Below are 16,705 nucleotides of genomic sequence, written 5' to 3' on the forward strand. Positions count from 1 at the left end.
CCAGCACCATTTATTGAAGACCACAGTTTGCCCACTGTACTGCAGTGTCGTCTTTATCATTAATCATGAGTGAGATGAATGTATGTGTGGGTCTGTGTCTAGACTTTCTATTCATTTTTGTCTATCTGACTGATCTCATACTGTCTTAATTACTACAGCTTTATAATAGATCTTACTGTCTGATAGTATAATTCTTCTAGTTTTGTTCTCCTCAATATTGCATTGGTTATTGAGCTCATCTGAACCTATTGGGTCTGAAGTTAACGCTGTATTTCCTTGTATTTGTGACCCTCATTTCTTGCATGTTCACACACACATATTCTGCTTCCTAGTAATTACATTCTGCTTCCTGGTAATGAGATTAGGGAGTGATACGTAATATTAACTAAAATGTATTGAGAGATTATGATTTGGTAATTAAGTTTTTTAAGTGCTTTATTTAAAAATTTTTTTCTAGTTTTACTGAGATATAATTTGACATATATCACTGTTTATGTTTAAGGTGTTTAAGGTGTACAGCATAATGATTTGACCTACATATATTGTGGAATGATTACCTCAATAAGTTTAATTAGCATCCATCATCTCATACAGGTATAATAAAAAAAAGAAAAAGAAAAAATATTTTCCTTGTGATGAGAACTCTTAGGATTTACTCTCTTCACAATTTTCATACAAATACAGCAGTGTTAACTGTAGTCATCATATTGTATATTACATTCCTAGTACTTATTTCTCTTATAACTGGAAGTTTATACCTTTGGACTACCTTTCTCCAACTCCTCCTCCCTACCCACCACCTCTGATAATCACACATCTGCTCTCTTTTCCTGAGTTGTTTATTATTATTATTACATTTCACATGTAAGTGAGATCCACAGTATTTATCTTTCTCTTTATCTACTTAGCATAATGCCCTCAAGTAAAGTGCTTTACTTTAACAATTATTGAATTCTCCGAACATTTTCTGGTAGGTACTATAATTACTCATGAGGAAACTGAGGCACAAATAGATTAACTTGCCCAAGAAACACTATATTTGGTGAAGCCAAGATAAGAGTAGATAATATAGTTGAAAATTGATTTTCTTTAATGTAAGCATAAGGATTTGGAAATAGACATCCACTTTGCTGTTACAAAATTTATTATATCACAATTATATTAGATTATAATGACTTATATTATCTTACAAGTCATTATAATGACTTATATTTATATATAATGACATATTTATCTTACTAATATCATTGTTATGTTTCTGGTTAATATTTTGCCTTTGCAATGGAAGAATAATAGCTAAAACTTATACCGTTATTTGCCATCATGTTTCTAAGCATTTTACTTAGAACCCTGTTAGCTGTAACACAGAGAGACCCAGAGACATTATATACTATGCTCAAAATCACATGTTTCATAAGTGGTAGAGATGGAATTCAAACCCACATCATCAGGATCCAGCTTCTGTGCTGCTCTTAATAACTGTTGGAGTGCCACTAACTCCTTTTGACTACTTTAATTATTTTTCTGCCACACTGAATCAAAATGGCTCTCAATATCTGTGTGTGTGTATGTATGTATGATGTATAAGGTCAGAAACAGCAAAATTAGCATCTTATTTAAAAGAACACATTCCCTACTTAATTGTCTAATTGTCTGTTTACTTCTAGCAACACTGCCTTTTAATATCTGTTTATGAGGTCTGGTATAATGTTTCTTTTTTCCTTTGATTTATAGAATCGTTTGGGCTCATAAAAATGGATTTATGTACTAGTAATTTGAGTCACTAGTCAGAAAAACCTTTTCATTTGAGCAGTCAGCCTTGCATTTCTTTTCCCTCTTTGTGTTTTACCTATATTCATTGTTACCTGCTGGTAGAGAAAGTCCATTTTTTTTAATGACCTGCTGTTCTCAAAAGTCTCTCTTCTCTCCATTATAAAGAACACAAACTGGGGAGAAGGGGAGGCCAGGGGAGGGTATGTGCATATGATATATGAAAATACTTAATAGCTAACAAAACTGTTTTTCCAGACGTCTGGAACATTTTACTCAAAATACGTGTCTTTTATTTTTGCTGCTTCCCCCACTTTCCATTCATCTCTGGATTATTCCATATCCTGATCCTTGCACACTTGGAGATTCTAGGGATATGTAAGGAGTTTTCAGATCCACAAATTTGTAGCTCTAAATAACTCTTCTTACTGCATAGGTGTACAAGTTTTCTCTTAGTTTAATTTGGGACTTGATGCAAGTAAAAGAAAGTCACTGAGTGCTTCCCCCCCTACATTTGAGTAAGTCTGAGCTATATATTTATCTTAACTTGGAAGCATGTCTTAAATATTTATTAGTAACTTTTCCTTTCAGTGCTAGAAGCAATTTTAAGGTAGAGATGAATGTGTGAATAAGTGAAATGTACCTTTTTTTTTTTTTTTCTAGATACAGTTTGGGACTTTATCAGATTATTTTGATGCACTGGATAAAGAAGATGCAGCCAATAGAAAGAATAGCCAATCAATGTTCCCGGTTCTAAGTGGAGATTTTTTCACTTATGCTGACAGAGATGATCATTACTGGAGTGGCTACTTTACATCCAGACCCTTTTACAAACGAATGGATAGGATATTGGAATCCCATTTAAGGTACAGTTACCTTTAGATAGCTACATTTATTTTTTCACTTCTTTTATGTTATCATAACCTATCTGTAGAGTTTTGCATAATATACAGCATTTATACAGTGTTAGGATGCATTTAATGTAATTGTGAAATTTTAATGCAATCAGAGATGTGTCTCCAAACCATAATCAGGATTATTACAGAGGCTTTTATTCTGGAAGGAAAAGCAGTTTATGTAATTAGATTTTCTGGGAGTTGTATTCAATGTTTTATATTTTTCTAATTAAACTACTTATATTATTTGCACACCATGGTAGTATTCAGTGACATCATCGTGTGTCTGCAGGTCAGTAACCTGGCAAGCTGAATTGTTGGAAACAGGGGTGAGGGTCAAAAGGAGCAAATAGGGTCTCTCAGTAGCCAGAATGTAGGCCTCAAAGTACATACTCTAAAACCAATGTACTTTATATGTGGGAGAACTTTAGAGGCTCCATCTCAGTTCTTATTTATTTATTTGAAACACATTTCTATAGGTATGATTTTCTGCTTAGAAGAAGAAAATTTGAAAGAGATGAGAACAGATGGAGGCAGAGTGATTGGTTGAAAAAGTAAACAGATATGGAGATGACAGGAAAGTCATTAGAAAAACATAAAAACACTCTAACCGTGCATTATCCAGTTCTTTTCAGTCACTATCCAATAGAACTTTCTGCAGTGATAGAAATACTCTATTTCTGCACTGTTTATGAAGTATCGTAGCCACTAGCCACATGTAACTATAGAGCACTTGAAATTTGACCAATGGGACTGAGGAACTGAACTCTTAATTTTATTTAATTTTAATGAATTTTAATATACATAGCCACATGTGGCTAGTGGCTGTCATAGTGGAGAGTACAATTCTATGTAACTGAGTCTCATTGTTTTTTGATAAAGAGAAACCACCCCAAGGGAATCCTGAGGCTTTTTCTATGTGTGTAGCTCAGGAGAGTAATTTATTTTCATGACAAATTCATTGTCAGTTAAGTTCAAAATATGAATTCATGATGAATCTCAGTATTAAAAATAAAAATTTATATCAAACCCACCCTCTTCTATGTACTAATGGATATTGAATATATTTTGGACAGACTTTTTATAAAAATCAATAATTTCTTTAAGAATTGTACTTTTTTATAGTAGTGTGTGTTTTTATTATTTTTACTGTTGTTGTGCTACTGTTCCCACAAACTAACAGTAACTGTTATTTAAAAAGCCTAACCTTTGACTATTTGGGGGGATATTCACAAACGTGCCAGATGAATATACATTATTTGTAACAAAATAGATTTATATATTACAGAGATGTCTGCATTCTTACCCAATAGAATCTTAGTTATCTTTATGTTAGTTATCTTTACAGTTAGTTATCTTTATGTTATTCATAATTTTTGGGTCAAGTATTTTTTAGTGGCAAAGAGTTATGAATATTGGTTCAATCTTAATTTATTAAACTTGTTTAAGGTGTTACTTAAATATATTACTACTGGTAATATATTTTGATAATTCTGCTGCTTTAAACTAAAACAATAAACCTATAGTAAGTTGAATTTCAAAATGTAATTAATTTATTTGAAAATAAGTTAATTGTGTGATAATGATATTTCATCCTCAGCTCATTTGTAAAAAATGTGTATAAAATAGAAATGTACAAAGAAGAAAATATTCTTGAAATCCACTTTTTTACATTTTGGAGTATTTATATGTATATATATTCTTTCCATAACCAGGAATACTTGCTCTGGATATATATGCATACATATACATACAATTTCCTTAATTCCTATATAGTGATTCTCATGCCATGAATTTCAGAAGGCTTATAATTTTGTAAAGTGGAGAATATTTAGTTTCTTTAAATTATTTCAACAATTCAAACGAATTCTTTTTTTTTTTTTTTAAGCAGTTTGAATCTCTCCTTGTTTTTTGATACCTTGGTACATTTTCATGCTTCCTTGATTTTCCTCTCCATCATCTTAACATGTTTGTGGTAAAGAATCTTCTTATATTTTTCACTCCATCAAGGCATGTCTCTTTTTAAAGAACTTTTAAGAAACCCATCTTGAACCATGTCCTCAGATGAAAAACATTAAAGATGAAAATTATAAACCCCCATATTATTGCTCAAAACTGTCCTTAAGCTAAAGTATTTTTATTCTTTACTTTAAAATACTAAGAAAAGATGGCATAAGATTTATCATCTTTCAGTTTCTAATGTTAAATTCTCTATAATTGTTGTATGTTATCATTCAGCACTTGGACTAACTCTTGTCTCTGAGCTGTCTGGCCATCATTTTCTTCTTCTCCTTTACTGTTAGTCTAACACTCATGTGGCCATGCATTTCCCCACCACCTCTCCTCTTAATGTACCTATGTGAGAGTAAATGGCTTTCTGGTGATGAAGTTCATGGTATATGTCTAAGCTGCTAAGAAGAAAGGACGGAAACATTTATCCAGTTCTTACTGCTTTGAGATATTTTTTCCCTATGTTATATGTAAATGGACATATCTTTCTGCCAGCAGGTACTGACTTCTCTTCCTTATATCACTGAGACATGGTGTTCTTTGATGATTGAGAATTTAGATGTATTAGGTGGATACCTTTGTGGTTTTATAGAAATGTTTATTATCAGTATCTGTCTTATAAACTGATTGTACTGAAATCATGGATTTAAAAAAAAACACATTTGAAAATGTATCAGTGCCACCTATTTTAGGTAGTAAACTAAAATGTTTGTTTTGAAATAAAAATTAATGACTGTTTTATGCAATTAGGGCTGCTGAAATTCTTTACTATTTCGCCCTGAAACAAGCTCAGCAATACAAGATAAGTAAATTTCTTTCATCATCCCATTATATGATGCTGACAGAAGCAAGAAGGAATTTGGGACTATTTCAACATCATGATGCTATCACAGGAACTGCAAAAGATTGGGTGGTTGTGGATTATGGTACCAGGTAATATATTGAAAAGTGGACTTAAAACAAAATCTTTTAAAATTTCAGGTCATAAGCTTTTATTTTTGATGAAGTGTCTTTTTTAATTGTAATGCTGAATTTTTACTGAAGTAAAAGCACACTAAGTCAAACCAATTTCAAAGATACATGTGTCACACCAAGAAAACATTTTCAGTTATGCTGACAGCCCAAAATGCTTATGTTTTGATGAAGTTTTTAATAATTATATCCCTTATAAGGTTTGCTTTAGAAAACCCACCAATTTTCAGAGTCACCAGTTTTTCAAGAAATCTGTTGACAAAGTACTGGCTGTCTCAACTTTTTATTGTAGCGCATTTCTGTAAATGGAGTAGTAAAACATTATTATAAAACCGATCCCACTTTTCCCCAAGTACAGTGTGGTAATTGACCAAGGATTTGGTATCAAGTAAATCATAGTTATAATCCAGGGAGATAAAGAGCTCCACTTCATTATATAGCCATTTAATTTCATCCTATTTCATATCCATTTGTTCTTGGATACCTCATTTTTTGATAGGGGCATTGACAAAAAAGTTTAAGGCTGGAAGAATAGCCAGGAAGTAGAATAGCCTAGAAACCTTGTCATATATGTCCGATATAAGGAATTGGGATGAAAAGCGATGGCCTGGGTATTGATATCAAAGCCATCTTTAGCTCTTGGATGGTCTGTCAAATGAATGATGGAGTAGAACTCAGTTATTTTCATATTGCAGATCAGAAACAATGAGTACAGCCTTTGGCTCAGAATAGCAGAGGGCTTTGTAAACAGTGCTTCCCAATAAGCTTACCTTTTGTGATAGTGAGATTTCCATCATCATACCAGAGTTGAGGCTGCCATTCGTTAGGATCAGTGCAGAGGAGATTCCCACACTGGGGGAGGAGTTTTGCCTATTGTTTCACTGTAGCTTAGGTTAGTATTTCTTCCAGATTATGCTTTGATATTATTTTTAAATCATTAAAAATATGTTCTGATTATAGATTTTAAAAGTTAATCTCTTTTATAGGTATTCTCATATGTGGAAAGTGTACATAGCACATAAAGTCATTATTAAAAACTTGATCCACAACTGATACTAATTGTAATGAGGGTTAATTAAAGTTTTAGTTACAGTATTTCGACTTCCTTTCCCTAAACTTGGGAAAAAAGTGTTCTTGAGGTTTCATTAGTTGACTTGAGTCTTTAAAAAATATATTCAAGGTAGTACCTTGAATATCTTCTCAGTTTTCTTATGGCAGATGTATTTAGCATCCGTCTATTGAGATTGAGCTGAGCTTAAAGTAAGAAAAACTCATTGTATGATAATGATGTTATTTCTTCCACAGAAAGCATTTTTGAAAGTGAGGTCAGATACTCCATTTTTGTTTTTCACCTGTTCCTGTCCTCTTGGTTTATTGAGAGTTTAAAAGTGAGGCTGCTGGGAATCAGACCAGAGCAGAGCTCCTAAGAGGAAATAGAGAAGTCATCCTCCTCCACTACCTACTTGCTATCTCTCTGGCTGTGATATTGAAAGAAATTTGGGTACAGGTCACTGGGTTTTTGCTACAGAACATTTTCTGTCTCATAACCTCTCCAGCGGCCTGTCATTAGTTCCTCCATATGTTTGGTGTTGCTTTTAGCTTATAAAAGCATCCCCATACAAAATTGCATCTCAGAGAAAAAAGACACAATAATTCTCAAGTTGTACTTGACATTTGTAAATTTGCTTTGTGAGTACTTCACACTTCATTGAAAAGTCGTAAACAATTATCAAGTCATTAGCACAGACATTTTAAGTAGGAAATTTCAAAACACAAGTTAGAGAATTATAAATAAAGAGGCAGCTAGTATTGGGTGGTCTCTTGTCCTTGGATTGTTGACTACTTTTTATTCAGATGTTGGCAGAAATGTCCCAGTGAACAAGTGTATGAGTTAGGGGCTGCCTTTGGCTGCTAGTAATAGCAACTCGGAACAGAATTAATCCTATCCTGCTTATTTTTAGGCCATGTGAAAGAAGTCTGCAGGTCACTGGTTCAGGTGTGACAGCTCCACAATGCCATCAGGGCTCCAGGCCCTTTTAGCTCTCTCTTCTGCCGTTTAAGGGTGACTCTTAGTGTCATGCTATCAACAGTAGATTGAATCTTTATGTAATTATAAACTGGAGAGCAAGCATACATCATGGCATATTTGGCTGTTAATTCTAATCATGGCATAAAAAATGAATTAGAATGGGCAGTGTCTATGTGGATGTTCAGCTTAAAAGTGGTTAATGGGGCTGTGTGAAGAAGGAATGGTAATGAGGTCAATTACAGAAAGATTAAGAATTCTGTCCATTGCTAAGTTGTAATAAAGATAGGTAGGAGAAGAAAATGAACAGAGGGGAAGAACGAACGAGACTCCTAACATGTAGATCAAACTGTTGAATAACAGACATGATAACGTCTCCTTTAGACTGCAGGAATGGTAGCAAACTAGAAAACTGTGATTCCAAAGTGACGTTTCCTGAACTGTTTTATAATAGGATAAGGGCAGGTTAGGAAATTGGAAGCTCTGAGAAATACCACGTTGATGAAATGTTGAAACATGTAAAATTTTGTTCTACCCAGTTTTCCCCAGACTTATTTACTGTGTTTAGCTTTGTTTTGTTTTCAATAAAATAGCTTTATACATACTGAGAAAGTGTTTGGGAAATGCGCCTGTCCTTAGCGGTCATCTCATAAGAAGACTGCGTGTGTGCCTTTAGGACACGAAAATTGATTCGTGACATTCACTCAGTTTAATTAGGACTACTTTAGTACACTGTAACACATATAAGGTTTTAGCTGATGGAGAACATGACTTATTCTTCATGTTCAGATGACCTCATAAAGATAGCTATGTAGATAATAAAAATAAACTTAGATTGAAGGAGTTGTTTTTCTAACTGAATTGTATTCATTCACGTATATGGTCTTTTAGTCTGGTGAGAACACTTACTACTATGTAGTAAAACATTTGAATAGACTGAGAAATTTAGGTGGATGATGGTCTGAACTTAAATCCATAAGATTTTAATACTATGGTTACAGAGTTACTATGTAAATGCATTTAATTCATAACTTATTGATCATGATCGCTTACATCTTTGAAGTTAATCTTAATGCTCTGGAAAAAAGAAGTTATTTCTATCTAGTTCTTTTACAATTTTTTTGTTGTTGCATGCCAACAAAAATGTTTTTAACAGATAGATCCAAAATTGCTTCCTGTGTTGGGGAAAATAATATAGTCACTCTATAAACATAATAGATTTATTCTAATGGTTGATTGAAAACATGATTAGCAAAGTTTCTCTACAGATTTCTCCAATATGAGTTTGCTTAGAGGTGCCTGCTCTCTAAAGCTTTAAATAGTAAGATTAAATTTGGAAAAAAGGCGGTTTTTCCCCTATGTGTAGTGCTTCACCAATAGCTGGTAATGTACTGAGATTCTATTCCAGAATTGATCTTGAAACAGTTGATTCATAAGCATCCCTTTGGCTCCTCAGACATAATTATACAATTTGAATACAGTTAAGAATTTCAATGACAAAGAAATATGATAAGGACAAAGACAATTTCATTATCTGGATCTGTGAAATACTTTTTTTCTCTAGTTCTCTTGAACAAGAACATGAAACTAAATTCACAAAATATATATTTGAATTCTTCAGGAATTTAAATTCTTTGAAATGTGTATACTGATTGAATTTTTTTGTGAATGAGAGTTAATCTCATGTCTTCTTTTGTCATTATTTCAATGCTTGTTAAAGATTTTTCTAAAGTAAAGTATCAAATCATTGCTTTTTGGTAGAACGCCTTAGAGCTATTGGGGTGATCATGTTGGCTATTGTTATTATTTGGTATGATATTCATGTAGAATATAAGTAGTTTGAATAAGTTTATGTGTTTCGGGTGTGTCTAGAAAGTTTTCTTATTTTAAATGAATCCTTATCAGTGATACCTTCTGATTAACTTTTTTTTATCCCTAAGTACTTCATTCAGGGTAAAAAAAAAAAAGAGCCAATTCATCATAGGTTTATTATAGGTTTCACTTTGAATACAGGATGAAGGTGATAGTGGTTTGGCCATAATTAAAGAAACTGAAAATATTATATACAGATTTTTTTAAATGTTTTTATTAAAGTATAGTTGACGTACAATGTTGTGTTAATTTCTACTGTACAGCAGTGATTCAGTTATACACATACATATTTTCATATTCTTTTCCATTATGGTTTAATCACAGGATATTGTATATAGATCCGTGCACTATACAGTAGGACCTTGTTGTTTACCCATTCTGTGTATAATAGTTTGCATCTGACTAATCCCAAACTCCCAATCCAACCCTCCCCCACCGCCTTCCCCCTTGGCAACCACAAGTCTGTTCTCTAGGAAAATATTGTATAGAGATTTGGGGGGGGAATTTTATTTTATTTATTTTTTATACCGCATAGAGATTTTTGAATTACTTCTCAGACTAGTAAAATTTTTGGTTCACAGACTCTTTCATTCATTGATGAATTTAAAGAAGATAATTGGACATTCTGCACTGCTGCTTATTTTGAAGGACAAACGCTCATACGACTCTTACTCTTTTGATACCTTCCTAGAAATGGTTAGTTGATATCTTCTATTTTCATAATAAAAATGTGTGATTCTTTTGTTCTTGGGTTGGAAAAGGGAGTGAGAATCTTAATAAAAAGAGACATTGAAATATAATTATTTCTTTTTACATTATTTGAAAGAATTTTTATCACTTTATATAAATTACCTGTGTGTCCTTTCCCATAAGTGTGACTCTATTTGATTTATGGTGTGTATTTTATTCTCACTAAATCTAAGCATGAAAAATAAAATAATGAACTTATTTCAAGGTATGTAAAGCATACAGGCTTTTAGAACACTTAAGTGATATAGTAAGGTAACTGGACATTATAATTGTTATTTTCCTTAGCTTTAATTAGAAGCTCCTTGATCATATGTTTTCATATTAAAGTAAGAATGCAATAAACAGACTTACATTTTTTAAAGATATGAAACATATGACACAAAAGTAACATAGTAAAACTTTTTGCAGAATTGTCTCTAGAATTCTGATTTGATTCCTAGTTAGAACTGCTCGTTATGGACTCTAGTACCCGTAACATATGCTGTACTTGAAATCTAAATACACAATACATGCGCACAGACACAAGATTTATTTGTTTTGAACTATGATGGACTTCATGTAGCTGGAAAGGGGTTTTTTTTTCCTACTGTGCCCTTTTCATGTTTTTTTAAGGTACTATTACATAGCTAACTTTGAAACAAGTTTTAAAAGTAAAATAAAAACTTCTGTTCATTTTATAGGATTTGAAACAAAGAACACAAAGTTCTCTGCCACAAAAAAATGTAATAAATCTGAGTGCGGAGCCAAGGTAAATAGCATAATTTCTCATAAACTTTGACCACTTCTATGACTTAACTTTTTGGGGTTTTCATGATTTTGTTCTGGACCCAGCATATATCATAAGGCAGTATTTCATTTAATCAACTTACAAATTTAAAACAATTGTTTTGAAGAAATGGATTTTCTCCCATGACTGTGTTGTATTCAATGCTAATAGCTAACACGGCGTTTGGTACCTTGATAGCTGAATAAACTATTATAACAATATTTCTTACAGAATACTTGATGTTGGATGGTAAATATATAGCTTTATTCTAAAAATTACCTTATATTTACAATATTGATTATTTTTAGAGTGTGTTCTTTCTTGATTACCTTTTTATTTACTTACCTTGTTTTCACTAATCTCTGATCCTGTATTTTTAAATGAAAGAAGAGACGTAATTACTATTAGAAGATAAGGGTTCCTACTGTAAATTATTTACTAGGTAACTGTCATTGTGCTTGTAAAACTGCCTCATTTTCACATTGTTGATTTATGTTTAAGTAAATGGGAAAGGTGTTCAGTCGACCTAAAAATGGGGCATTTAATGGATGGCTGCCTCTGATTTACAAAGAAACCTTTTATGTTTTTATTGACAATTATTTAACCAAGTTATCCATTTTTAATGAGCAAATATCAATCAGTCAGTACCCAGTGTATGCAGATACACAGCGTAGTTTTGTAATATAACTTTTTACTACCTAAATTGAGAAATTGAGTATCACCTGTTATAAATTGTAGAATAAAAGAGTAATTGTAAAGTGTAATTCATGATTTTACACTTTATTAAAATTATTTTAAAATAAGTGGAATCAAAGTTATCACAGAAATTTTATAATTGTTAATAAAGTTGAGATTTCAGTTAAACATAGACTAGAGCCTTAGCTGACTAAACTTCTTCAGTAAATAGAAACTTAAAGCATATAAAGGTCAACCTTAGAACAGGAAGGTAAGTATATTTTAGTAATACTAAAGTATCACTAAAGTAATACTAAAGAAACCCTACATCTCATTTGGCTGGAAAAAAGAAGGGATTAATTTGAAAAGAAAGTTTAAGTCTTAAGTTTAGTCTTGCTGAAGTCTTAAAGCTTTCATATTGCCAGGCCATAGTTAGGATGAAAGGATAATGATATTGAAAGAAAAATCAGTTGTAAAATTACAAAACATTTTCTTTGTCTTAAAATAAGTAATGTTTTGATGAATTTTGGGTTGTATGGGCATTCTTAATATATTGTGTCCCTAATAAACTGTGGTGTCAGTAAATCTATTTGGCTTTTGGCATAATCCTCTTATCTGTTACCTTTTTTATCTTTTTCTATTTTGTTGGGGGAAGATCTTCTTTTTTGCTGACTCTAAGAATAACTTATGCTTGCTATACGTAATTCATGCTCCATCCCCAGCCCATTAGTCTTCCTGTGGGTACATGTTAAGGTGGGTGGGATGCAGTGGGGATGGGACCATAATGAGTCAGAGGACTCATGCTCTGTGCTCTGTCCTTGCCTTAGCCAGACGTAAGTGATAATTCAGCCTTACTTATGCCAGAGGAAGAAAGTTAGGAGATAGAGGTCTATTAATTAAGGACAGAAAGTTAGGAGATAGAGGTCTATTAATTAATATATTTTTGAGCTTTTAATATTGAAGAGTTTTAATTAAAGATAAACATAAGTAGGCTTTTTGAATCTATTAGGAAAACAGTCACTTTTTGATATTTCCATTTAAACAGTTTGTATTTAAATAGTGTTCTTCATTTTAATATTATATCTTCAGAGTTCTTTTCTACCAAATGTCAATGCTCCTGTTTCCGTAGTTAGGTGAATTGGGAATACTTAGGATTGTCTGATTCCTATTTTTATCTTTATTGTCCTTTTTGAACTTTAGAACCTCATGAATAAAACCACTTATATTTTTGGTTTTAAAATCTATTTTTTACTTGTTAGCCACAAATTTTCTGAGTTATTGATCTTTCAGTAAAATCAGTGAAGAATGGAGGACTGACGATGGCCTTTAAAATGGAAGCCTTTGGTAGTTTTATTTTGCAGGTACCGAAAGTTAAATAATTGTCTGTACTTCTCAGTCTTTAAATTGGCAGTTTCAAAAGAGTGGCCATGGTCTTCCCTGGTGGTGCAGTGGTTGAGAGTCCGCCTGCCGATGCAGGGCACACGGGTTCGTGCCCCGGTCTGGGAGGATCCCACATGCCACGGAGCGGCTGGGGCCGTGAGCCACGGCCGCTGAGCCTGCGCGTCCGGAGCCTCTGCTCCGCAACGGGAGAGGCTACAGCAGTGACAGGCCCGTGTACCGTAAAACAACAAAAGAACAAAAAAAAAAGAGTGGCCATAACTCAGTCTTCTATTCTTTGTGAGTCTTCTGTGATGCTCTAAGGCTTAGCTTTATTTTGCTTATAAGAATAATACTTATTTGAACGACATATTATTAATCTAAATAAAACATGCATTCTCAATAGGGAGATGTCTTCCCTAGGAGGCTAAGAATTGGTTCTTGGTGGCAGGGTGGGGGGCGGTGAAAAACACTTATTTTTTTTAATATGCAAAGCACAGATACAGATAATAGTACGTAACAGATAAACATTTTATGTGTAGTATTAAAATTGTGTAGAGGGATAATTAGGAAAAAAATGTCTAAAAAGAATCTTTAAGGAGGTTGTAATAAAAAAAGGTTGAGAAACACTGGTCTAAATCTATACAGTTTAAATAATACATGTGAATGAATTTGATCATGCTGTTGGCAACATTACAGTTATAACCTAACATGATTTAGTTTGTGAGTATTTAAAAAGTAGTCCATGATCTGCTGAAAGTGACATAGTACATGTCAGTGAGCCTAATTTAATTCACAAGGTTATGTGAGCTGTATAATGAATACATTCTTAGCCTTTGTATAGAAAGCAGATGTGATTAAAAGTTAGGGCACCCTGGACAAGTCATAAATTGTCTAGCCTTAAATAATCCTTAAATGTACAAAGATGTTTCTGTTTCTCTACATTCACAATTGCCTAAGGAAAGCAACTGTAAGGACACTTAATACAAAGACTTACAGGATTAGGAACTTAGAGAACACTGAGGATGCAAGGTAAAATCTGAGACAGGCAAAGAGATTTCAGTCTTCTTTCAGCATTCCATCCGTTCAGGCAGGACAGGATTAAATGTTGCCACAGCACAGGTCTGTAAGTCACATGGTTTGACAAGGTATAAAGGAACTTTTTTTTTAATGGTAGATAATTTGAAATGCCACCAAGTATGTAATCAAAGTTACATCGAGATTGCGTCTGTAAATCTGAAAGTTTAACTTTTTAAGTAATAGATATGTTTTTAGTTTGAGAGTAATTTATTCAAACCACTATTACAAATTTACCTTTAAATGCTTTTAATTTTTAGCAAGGTATTTATTGGTAAGGAATCGTACATCTGTTTCTTTTGGCTAGAAAAAGAAGGGATTACTTTGAAAAGAAAACATTAACCATGTGGAGACACAAATGAAGTCAATGTTTTCTAGGCTTAGCCAGATTTAAAAAGGACAGAACTCCAAAAAGGCACTTGTTAACCCATTCACTTGGAGTATTGCCATTCGTTTGTTGGATGACCTCCCTGCCCCTCTAATTTAATTTCCTCTGTTTTTCTCCATATATACTTTTTTTGGATTCTAATCTTGATTGAGAGCATCATTTTCTTTTTAGCTGTCTAGGTTCTGTAACCCCAGAAAACACTTTGACTTCTGTCTTTTCTCATTCCTTAAGTATCATCAATTGTAGAGTGTTTTGGATTTTAGCTTTACTCATCGCTGACATCCATCCTCTCCTCTCTTTCTGTTACTTTGGTTTTAAGCCATCCTTTATGTTTTGCTTGAACTACTGCAGTGGCTTCTTGCCCCAAGGCCTTTCTCTGTGCCTAAATTATTAACTATAATTTATGTAGTTATCTGAGGAATCTACCCAAAGCAGAACTCTGAAAAAGTTACCTGGCTAGAAACAGCAAGGCTTCTTAGGACCTAGACTCAAAAGTCCTAGAATGTCATTTTCACTACATTCTACTCGTCAAGCAAGTCACTAAGGCCATCCAGGATATAAGAGAGGGGAATTATTCTCCGTTACTTGATGTGAGGAGCATGTGCAGGAAGCAAAGGGAATGATGGCAGTCATCTCTGGGGACTATCTACCACAGTTCGCCACTGACCACCACAATTCACATACCTCCCATGTGCAAAATAAAATAAACTCACCCTCCTCCCAAGTTGCCCAAGATCTCATCCCATTATGATAGTGGCCCCAATTTTTCATCTAAATCAGGTCCAACACGGCTCAGCCATATGGCTGGGAATTGTGATTGGCTCATTTCTGCCAGTATAATTATTTGAAGTTAATCCCACTAGACTGTAAACTCCTCGAGGGTACGAATTATTTCTGTCATTTATGTCCACCACTATGCCTATGGTATGATATCCAACATAGTAAGAATTTAATAAAGATTTGTTGTAATATATTTTATTATTGCTTGAAGAGGATATTAAACTTCAGACACCAGATATGCATAGAATATGGTTCACATTCTTTGTGAACCATATTCTATGTGAAAATGTAGTATCCTGGTGTATATTCTCCCCAATTGATTCTTTCATCTAATATTTGTAGGTTGAGTGGCAGAAGACTTCCAATCCACTAAATACTAATACAAGTAAAAATCAGCAGTAATTCAATATAGCTTTGAATTTGATCAGCATTTAGACAACTGCTCATTTGAGATTTCAGCGTTTCATACTATGAGACTTGAAAAATTTAGGGTTGCATCTCAGCATCATTGCATTCTTGTAGAATGAACTTTGTTGGGGTTGCATTCTTGGGGGCTCTTCAGAATGAGTGGATTCAAAAGATACTCCCAAATACCTGAATGAGTTGCCTTATCAGATCATAAGACTTTTTTTATTGTTGTTGACATAAGAGTATTTGCCTGATTCTACGTTTTGTGTTTTTAATATTGTTCCCAGAAACAGTTCTTCTGGTAGTAATTATCTACTAGTGTGATGGGATTCAAGGCTTTAGGGCATTTTCTGATTGGTCACTATGTCATCAACCTATTTTTATACCAAGTCAGAATGTAAGTAAGAAAGTATCTAACATCTCTACCAGTTATTTAAACATAAGTTTTAAGTGAAGAAACCAAGTTCACAACCTTATTTTTATTGTTTGGAATATTCACTGTTTTTCTTTGGGGGAGATGGAAAAGCATTAGCAGTGATAATTAGTGTAAGGACTGTGCTTGTTTTTCATGGATTGTAATGTTCAAGCTCAAGTCTTATCATGTACTAGAAAGCTAGTATAGAAGTGTCTTCACATTAGTTAGCAGAAAGATAAATGGATATAATCAAGAAGATTGAGCTTTTTTTTTTTTCTTGAAAATGGTGGGTTGCATTTTAAAATTATACCAAGGGAATTCAAGGTGATAATAGAATACATGATTTGACTAGGATTTGACACTGTACTCTCCAGAGGTCCTGTTATTCTGAGAGCAGCCCAAATGTCCTTTCCTGAGAAAACTAGTTTAGAACTTCTCTTTTAATGGGGGAATTATTAACTGACAGTACCGGAGACTCAAAAAAGCTGAGCTATTTCTAGTCTAGGTCTATCTGGGTATTAAT

At 33.3% G+C, this 16,705-nt stretch overlaps 1 protein-coding gene across 1 annotated transcript in view; it reads left to right on the forward strand.

Moving 5' to 3' along the window:
- The window catches only part of MAN2A1 (mannosidase alpha class 2A member 1), a 161,888-nt gene that overhangs the window by 81,815 nt on the left and 63,368 nt on the right, over positions 1–16,705 (forward strand). The window contains exons 9-12 of the mRNA XM_030869905.2: positions 2,434–2,636; positions 5,427–5,609; positions 10,128–10,242; positions 10,977–11,044. Coding sequence (XP_030725765.2) covers positions 2,434–2,636; positions 5,427–5,609; positions 10,128–10,242; positions 10,977–11,044 — 569 coding nt within the window. The remainder of the gene's footprint in view (positions 1–2,433; positions 2,637–5,426; positions 5,610–10,127; positions 10,243–10,976; positions 11,045–16,705) is intronic.

The sequence above is a fragment of the Globicephala melas genome, chromosome 3, assembly GCF_963455315.2.
Source record: "Globicephala melas chromosome 3, mGloMel1.2, whole genome shotgun sequence".
In the NCBI taxonomy this organism is placed as follows: domain Eukaryota; kingdom Metazoa; phylum Chordata; class Mammalia; order Artiodactyla; family Delphinidae; genus Globicephala; species Globicephala melas.